At 42.6% G+C, this 9,533-nt stretch overlaps 1 protein-coding gene across 1 annotated transcript; it reads left to right on the forward strand.

Annotated features, from left to right (window-relative positions):
• Positions 1-394: 394 nt before the first annotated feature.
• On the forward strand, positions 395-877 carry LOC140792230 (uncharacterized). The gene has a single exon (XM_073143087.1). The coding sequence runs from the start codon at positions 395-397 to the stop codon at positions 875-877; it is 483 nt and encodes a 160-aa protein (XP_072999188.1).
• The last annotated feature ends 8,656 nt before the right edge of the window (positions 878-9,533 follow it).

A 9,533-nucleotide genomic window follows, 5' to 3' on the forward strand; every position in this document is an offset into this window, starting at 1 on the left:
ATATCATGATCCTATATTTATGAGTCAATTTTCGCAGGAATTCTTTGCTCTCCAAGGGACTACCTTCCATATGAGTTCAGCCTATCATCTTCAAACGGATGGCCAATCCAAGGTGTTGAACTAATGCTTAGAGCAATACTTGCGGTGCTTTGTCGGCGAGTGATCGCGGCAGTGGTTGTCTTATTTGCCATGGGCAGAATGGTCATACAACACAGCCTTCCACTCAGCCATTGGCATGATTCCGTTCAAGGCCGTCTATGGTCATCCGCCTCTGACCTTGCACACATACTTGCCTTCAGCCTGAGCCGACCAAACCGAGGTGTATGCGGTTCTGCAAGATCGAAATGAGGTATTGAGGAGACTCAAGATGCACCTAGCGGCTGCCCAAAAATGAATGAAGCAAGTCTATGACCAGCGGCACCAGGAGAAGTCCTTTTCAATTGGGGATTTGGTTTACATCAAGCTCCAACCATATCGGCAAAGCTCAATTAGACCCATTCCTAATCAGAAGTTAGCTCCAAAATTCTATGGACCTTATCAAGTGATTGAGCAGATTGGACCCGTGGCGTACCATATAGACTTACCTGAGGAGGTGCGGATACATCCGGTTTTTCATGTCTCAAGCGTTAAGGCTCGAGTTCCCCCTGCCGAGCTGATTGGAGCTATTCCACCTGAGCCAATAAGGGCTGATCCAAATGAGTCAGAGGCTGAATCGAGTACCCCTATTCCAGTTTGGATCCTAGTCAAACAACACACTCGACTCCAGGATGAGTGGGTGACCAAGATTTTGCTAGAGTGGCACGGACGCACAGTGGACGAGGCGACTTGGATGCCCGAATCCGACTTTATGGACTACTATTCAGATCTAACACCTTGAGGGCAAGGTGAACAGAAGCATGGTGGAATGATACGACTCGGTCAGATTGGCTCCACTCACGACATTGGGTTCATTGGGATGAACCTATTTATCTAGTATGATTTTTGCTTGAAGAAATAACAGCTTTTTGTCGAGGGGGAGCCTATTACCTACATTTTGTCCACACTATTGAGCTATAAGAAGGGATCGACTCCACCCAAAGAGTAGCGAAGGAGTAGTGACACTGGTATTTTTCCCAACTCAAGTCACAAATTTTTGTCCCCTAAAAGTTAGTGACCCAAAGTGGAAAAAAAGCTCCACTGCTGGCTTCAAGAGCCGTTAGATGGGAAAAGTCGAAAATGGAGAAGACATGTGGTGCTTACTATCCTTGCAATTGGTATTTCCCCGGTTTGAGTTACCAAGTAAGCTACTCAATGGGTTGGTAGCTCAACCTGGGAATAACATTCAATTAGGAGAGCTCAAAAAGATGACAAACTTGGAGGCAACTGCTAACCAAGGTGGCATCGGGCCTACGAGCTTCAATGATGGGCAACCGAGGAAGAAGAGCATGTTCCTATTCATTAGCGGGGCCGACCATACACCGCCACTATGTAGTTTGCCATCTTTCGAAAAGTCCAGAACATGGAAGGTGAAACCATCAACTTCACACCTTGGGAACAAGGTGATGGAAGTGAGGTGCTCTATTTCGAACTAGCCGAGAAGGATTGCTACATCACCACAAGCATCGAGGGCGAGAGTGAAGTTGAGAAGCATCACATTTAACCAAGCTAAATATTTAGTTGAATTTTATACCTTCTTGTGATTGGGTCTAGGTTTTAGAAATTACATAGGGAGTCAGACCAAAGCTCTTAAGGTCGAGCTGGTCGAGTCACGTTAGGATCTGATTATTCGTAAGAGTTAGACTCGAGCATGTTCTAGTCAGCTAGTTGAGTTGGGTTAGGTAGCCACCAAATACATTGTGGTGCGCAACAAACATTTTGATTTATTACCAATCTAAGACTGGCATAGTTGATCAAGCTGATTAGGGAGCCACAATATATTATATGGTGCACCCTTGATCAAAGTTATCTTGGATTATTGAACAATTTTCGCAAGATCAACTTCTTCCTCCTCGTTTGACTAGCTCCAAGCCATGGTCACCCTAGCCACCACACAGGTTGACCATCACTACCTACCTCCTCGTCTGGCCAAACCCCTTGACCCTACTTCTTCTATATCCCTTTCTTTCCTTACCGACTATCCAATATCCACCATTACAATCACCACCACCTTATGGCCACCTTTGGTCGAGCACCACCATGCCCACTTACAATAGATTTGTCAACTATCCCAATTCTATCACATTTCCAAAACCACGTGTTTGTCTAACTATTAGATCGCAAGTTACATCTTAACTTTTACAATTTGCGGTAACCTTAAATTTTAGCTCATGCCTCGGAATTTAGTTCTTGTCTCAGATTTGGACTCGAGTACATCGTGGGGTTAGAAAGATGTTCATATCAACATGATGCTTGTTGTTCCGTCCTAACCTCATCACCTTGAATTTTGTTGATAAAATATATGTGATATATACACTTTGCACCCTAACCTGAGGCTAAGCGAGTAAATAGACACTTGTCAAGAAAAGGCTTATCTACATGGTGATACATGCAACTGGTGCAAAGATCAACATCAACATCATCAATTGTACAACCTGCACATTAAAGTTATCATACCCTAGGAATGCATCAATAATCCATAGATAATTATGAAATAGTAAAATAAATACATTATGATGATTAGTAAATAAATATATGCACATACATGATATGAATGTGATGAAGCCATAAGATAAAACATTACTTCAGTATTACGTTATTCATTTATTATAGAAGATTCACTTGTCTAACATTGCTTCCTAATTTACTAATTCCAACCGCACCATAGGATCATCCTCGCACGATACCGAATCTACCCCCGTAATGAAAATAATAAACATAGTGCCAACTTACCTAAAAATTAACTAATTAAATAATCCTATGGACAACTGCTAGAAATTTGGGTATGTCCACCTAGGAATTCTCATGTTTATTATTTAGGTAAAATTGGTATATTAATTATAACGGTATGACACATTATTAAGGGTTATTAATACAGTTATCATCATATTTAGTATTCCACAAATTATTCTCAATTTAAAGTAATTAAATAGACAATATTTAATTAACTTACTTTATTAAATATTAAAGTATGCTTAATATGATTACCAATCTCCAATTATAGCTAATTGCCCATTATGAGTAACTAGTAATGGTACTTTAATTTATTAATATAGATTTGTAACAAATATTACAACTAACAAAACTACTCTCTAAAGATGATAAATATTTAATGTTCAAATTTGACATAGTTAAGTAAATAAAAAGATTAAAATAAACTAAAGAGTAACTAATCTACTTGAGCCAGCCCAAGACTCAAAGCAATGGGCTAGGCTACAACCAGCCCGAAAACTACATTGTAAACCCATTAAGATTGGGCCCAAAGCCCCAAATCAAGTAAGTCAACATTGACACTTGGGCCAAACTACAATCTAACACACCACGCCTTTTACGAGACTGCACCCAACCCAAGTCCACAACCTTGGGCTGGCCAAATCACACCTGGGTTGAGCACAACTCAACTCACCACTTGGGTTAGGCTGCACTCAACCCAATTGATAGGCTTTGATACCAAATTGGTAGGCTCTAATACCACTTGATAAGTTCTGATACCACTTCATAAGCTCTGATACCAAATTGATAGGCTCTGATACCACTTGATAAACTCTGATACAAAATTGATAAGTTCTGATACCAAAGATAGTCTACGCAACAATTCCTTCAATATCTGAATGTATTATAGGAATTAGTTAGCGCGACCATGGCAAAATATTTGTTTAATATTCTCACGTAGTTAGAAAATTATAAAACTAATTGGATTAGATCCGTAATGTCATGATCTACAACTTTCGTATTTAATTCCTTCACAGATTCGAACCGTAGTAGGGACGAAAACACAGAATAACGTGGATGATAGTGGTGGTGACGGGTGGAGTGGATGTTAGGGTTATAGATGGGTATGGAGATGAAGGTAAATTGTGGAAGTAGTTAAAGGATGTAGACGAAGGGAACGAAGTGGTCGAGATCCCAAAGAAGAGGGGTGGCTCAACAGTCGAGGGAGATTAGAAGTTAGGAGAAACTTTGCCAACAGTAGAGGTGGAAGGATGGTGAATAGGGAGGAGGGAGAAGTCTAGAGAGAATATAAGAGGCAAGAAATTAATAATCCAATTGCATAATGAATTTGGCTACTATCTATATATATATAGAGGCTAGCCAACAAGTCCTAAAACAATATGAAACCCTAATTCTAGAGGATTCCCGTCGATCGCGTTCGAACGTGCCCGATCGTGTTCGAACGCACCAAAACACATTCTCTGTAAGTGCGAAGGCGATGCAAGCGTTCAAACTCGCCCGACCGCGTTCGAACGCACAATATGCATTCTCTGTATTTGCAAACCTAATGTAGGCATTCGCAAGGGCGTTCGAACGCAACCCTCCTGCGATGTCGAACTCTTGCTCCCTATGGCTACGATCATAAACTTGCTTCATGCGGTTTTGAGCAAGTTTAAGATGAGCATGCAACCTCGTAACCTAGGTGTTTTGTCACAAATTGCCAAAGGGGGAGATTGTTAGGTTTTTATTTGTTGGCAATTGTGTACAAAATATTCTAAGTATATTTTTTCATGTATATGAGCTTTACACAAGTCTAGAATATCTCTTGTTTGAAGAATTGCAAGATTATTAGAGAAAAGCCGTCGAGTTCACACCGCGTTCACAAACGCGTTCGAACGCGGATACTGCGTTCACACAGACAGAGAGCCACGTTCACAAACGCGTTCGAATGCGGGCACTGCGTTCACACAGACCGAGAGCAGCGTTCACAAACGTGTTCGAACGCGGGTACTGCGTTCACACAAACCGAGAGCAGCGTTCACAAACGCGTTCGAATGCAACCTGAAGAATTCAAGCTATTGCGTTTGAACGCACTTGGGCCCGTTTGAATGCACCTGAGATCAAGTTAGGCCGTTCGAACGCACTCGGGCCGCGTTCGAACGCACCTATGAAGTTTGCAATTTATTGGATTTTCGTGAGTACGAATATGAATGGGATTTGGCTCTATCTTGGAGATCATATATAAGGATAGTGTTGCCTTAACCTAGGGGTGTTGAAGAAGATTATTCAAGGAGACTTTTTGGAGGCTACATCGGTTCTTCAACAAACAAGGTCCTTCGCATCTACAAATCTTTATCTTTCATCTTAAGGGCTATCTAGACGAAAGATCAATCTCGAGGGCTACTGAGATTGGACTTCAATCACGAGAAGCAGTGAATCGTGGGTTCTAGCGATCAAGATTGAGAGGAACAAAGTCGTTTGGATCGACGGGTTGTTTTGTGAGTCAGTCTTGTAACTGCTAATATTTTAGTGATTGGTTTTGATCCGAGTTTGGATCCGTGGTTTTTTCCCGTTTGGGTTTTTCCACGTTAAAATCTTGACATTCATCTCTGCTTTCGTTTTTCATATTTCTTCCAATGTTTACTTAAGTAAATGAAAAATATCATTGCCTAGTGTTTAGATACATACGTGTGTCTAGGGGTTTTTTCAGCCTAGTATTTAGATATACTTGTGTCTAGGGGGTTTTCAAATATAGTTGCCCTACACGCTCGTCTAGCAACTCCTCGATAACCAGAATGGGATATCGGTCCTTGACGGTAATACCATTTAGTGTCCGGTAGTCGAGACAAAAATGCCATGTCCCGCCCTTTTTTCGCACCAACAGCATGGGGGATGAGTATGAGCTATGACTTGGTTGAACGTGGCCTTGCTCTAATATCTCGGCAACCATCTTTGAGATAACTTCTTTTTGCATATGTGGATACCGATATGGCCTCATGTTCTTCGGTGCAGCCAAGGGTACAATCTCTATGCGATGGTCCGCCGCTCTCCTTGGTGGCAACTCCTATGGCTCCTCAAATAGTACAGAAAAGTTATCTAATAAATTAGACAATTCAAAGGTATTACCTGAACTCGTTTGAGGCTCATCTCCTATTGGTCCTAACTGAAGAAGATAGGTCAAATCATACGCACAAGGCAGCCCAATCATAGGCTGCATCGTAGGAATTGGCGAAGACCAAACACCATCAAGCTGCAAATCTTTGTTTCCTTATTTATATTTCATCCACATGCTTCGAAAATCAAATATCATGGGTCCCAAACTCTGGAACCACTGAGCACCAAGGACAATGTCCGCTCCTCGCAGCGCCAATCGCAACATCAAATCCCATGGTCGACTCGGCATCCAAACCCAATCTTCTCACTAACCTCTCATCTAGAAAGTTGTGTGTACTCCCCGAATCGGTGAGGATGTGCACACAATACTTTCTAACAAGTCTGTCTACTCGTAACGTCCTCGGAGCAGAAGCACCCGAATATGCATGCATCGATATTTCAGCTTGGATATCGTCCTCCACACCCTCCTCAAGGGTCTCCTCATGAACCTCCTCTAGACATCTCCATCATCAACAACCTCATCATCCTCCTCAAGACCATCGATAAGCATCACACTCCCGATCGGTTTAGAACACTGATGACCGGGGGTGAAACGCTCATCACATCGAAAGCAAAGTCCCTTCGCTCTTCGCTCCTCCACCTGGGCAGGTGTGAGAGTTCGAACGGGGGGTCTTGTGCCTCCTCTAACATCGGAAGTCTCAAAGGTGGTCATGGTCTAGTACTCGCAGCCACCGTTTTTGAAACCGAAGAATTTCCGGCCGGCTTTCTAGGTGCAAACCGCCCATCTCGGTTGCCCCAATTTATTTTCGCTGCCATCATAAGAGTCCTATGCTTTTGTTCCATCCTCACAGCTGTCTCAAAGGCCTCCTCAAGAGTAGTAGGACATAGAGCACGAAGATCCGCTTGTATCTCATCCCGCAGCCCAGAAATAAATGTACTCATTAATGTCCATTCGCGCCAAGGTGGCTCACAACGACTACTAACTTTCTCAAACTCAATATGAAACACCCAATCCATTGGATCACCGTCTTGGAATTTTGGAAAGTCCAAGCATGTGGTTTTCCCCCGTATAGCATTGTCGAGTTCGCGAAATATCCTTGGTTCCGATCTAAACCTTTGTGCAAGTTGATCACCATCTCTAAATCCTCGAGCACGTCCATCACTATCTCCATAGAGATCAACCTCATCCTCATAGTGCCAATCCTCCTCATCGACGAAGCGCACCGGTGTCGCACGCCTCTCGGGTTCCATCACCATCGGTCTTGGGTTTTGCAACGAAGGTGGGGAATGATGTGTGGGCATAGGTAAAAGGGGATCATTGGCACTCGCATGACGCACCTGGACCTATGGGGTATCAGATTGATGAGGTCCCACTGATGGTCCTTCTTGAAACTCTGATCGTCGTCTAGGAGATAACGAATCAAATCAGTTCTTGACATAATCCTTGAAATCATTGTGATCCTTTCGAATTGAGTCAACTCTATGCATCAATGTATGGAACATGCCCCTAATTTCATCCATACTCGCACTCATGGACGGTGGTTGACTCAGTCCTACCGTGGTCGCTCCAAAAGAATCGACCTCACAGTTAGAGTCATTGTAGATTCAGTCCTCCCTTATCGGTGTGCTCTCCATAGGTCTCCTTGTTGATGTCATCTTCCGTATTTCAACCATTAATGGAGGTCTGAGGTTCGCCTGCTCTGATACCACTTGTTAAGCTTTGATACCAAATTGATAAGCTCTAATACCACTTAATAAGCTCCGATATCACTTCATAGGCTCTGATACCAAATTGATAGGCTGTGATACCACTTTATAAGCTCTGATACAAAATTGATAAGTTCTGATACCAAAGATAGGCTACGCAATGATTCCTTCAAGATCTGGATGTATTACATAAATGAGTCTGCGCGACGGTGGAAATATATTCATCAAATATTCTACAATAGTTACAAAATTACAAAATTAATTGGGTTAGATCTGTAACTTCCTGATCTACAACTTTTATATTTATGCCCTTCGTAGATTCAAAATGTAGTAGGGACAAAAACACAGAATAATGTGGGTGATGGTGGTAGTGAAAGGTGGAGTGGATGTTAGGGTTATGGATGGGTATGGAGACGAAGGTGGATTGTGGAACTGGTTAAGGATGTAGACGAAGGGAACGAAATGGTCAAGATCCCAAAGAAGATGGGTGGCTCGACAGTCAAGGGAGATTAGAAGTTAGGAGAAACCTTGCCAACGGTAGAGGTGGAAGGATGGTGAATAGAGAGGAGGGAGAAGTCTAGAGAGAAGATAAGAGGCAAGAAATCAATAATCCAATTGCATAATAAATTTGGTTGCCATCCGAATATATATAGAGGCTAGTCAACAAGTCCTAAAATAATATGAAACCCTAATTCTAGAGGATTCCCGTTGATCGCATTCGAACGCGCCAAAACACGTTCTTTGTAAGTTCAAACATGGGTGTTCGAACTTGCCCGACCGCGTTCGAACGCATAATATGCGTTCTCTGTATTTGCGAACCTCTGCAGGGCATTCGCAAGGGCGTTCAACGTGACCAACAAGAATTTTATTTGAATAAAAATAAATACCAAATACAATAAAAAAAAGATCCTATCTAAGTGTATCACCAATCCCATCCTGTAACAACCCAATCCTAAAATTAATGTTTATGGGCACAACGTGGCCAGGCTCGTGCCCAACCAGCTACGACCACTTGGTAGTGACGTTCGCTGCCATCCTACCTCCCCCACTACGTCTAGTCTCTCTTTCCTCTCCTTTTTGTTCCATTCTCTTCCTCAAATTCTCTCTCACTCTCAATTGCTGATGCCAATTGCCTCATACTATCGTACCTAATCGTCTCTCTCCTTCTCTCTACTTATTCTCTCTCTAACATTCTCCACCTTACTCTCACTCTCTCTCTCAATGTACTACCTTCGGCCATTCCAATCCACCACCTCCTCCCACTGATATGACTCGAGCCAACCAAATCATCTCAAGTTGACCTAACTCGGGTTGAAACTCCCTTAGCTTAATTAGTATGAGTTGATGCAGTCGGGCTAGCCGAACTGACTTGTACTATGGCCATTTGTCAATAGTTAGGTGCTGACAACATTTGCATAATTGAATGAATTAGAATTTGACCTAAGACCCTCTCTCACTTGACCTCTCCCTCTCGTGTAACCTCCGTCTCTCTTGTCGAGCCTCGTCCTCGACCGTGGTCGCCACCACTACCACTCTTGTCTTACATCTAATTGTCCCCTCTCGTTCCTAAGAGGCTAAGAGTATGGCCCACTTTTCCGCATTTGTCTAGATTTCTGCTTTATCCCACTAAAATAGCCATCATCAACCTTCCATAACCCTAACCCTAGCCACAACTCCATTTTCAACTTCCCATGTCCATCTCACAACCACTAACCTTTGGTCAGTTTATCCCTTAGAACTCTCGATTGACTCATCCAATTGATGTGATTCCAATTGCGTTGGATTCCTAACTTCCCAAAGGACAACCTGTTTGAATATTAAGTCTTTTGGATTGCTAATCAACCAACATTTATCTCCAAACTTCT

This window comes from Typha latifolia, chromosome 7, assembly GCF_019914945.1.
Source record: "Typha latifolia isolate L0001 chromosome 7, TyphaL0001v2, whole genome shotgun sequence".
NCBI lineage: Eukaryota > Viridiplantae > Streptophyta > Magnoliopsida > Poales > Typhaceae > Typha > Typha latifolia.

What these genes read in the sequence shown, in the direction of transcription:
- LOC140792230 (XM_073143087.1), top strand. Translation starts at nt 395, where the DNA reads ATGAAGCAAGTCTATGACCAGCGGCACCAGGAGAAGTCCTTTTCAATT.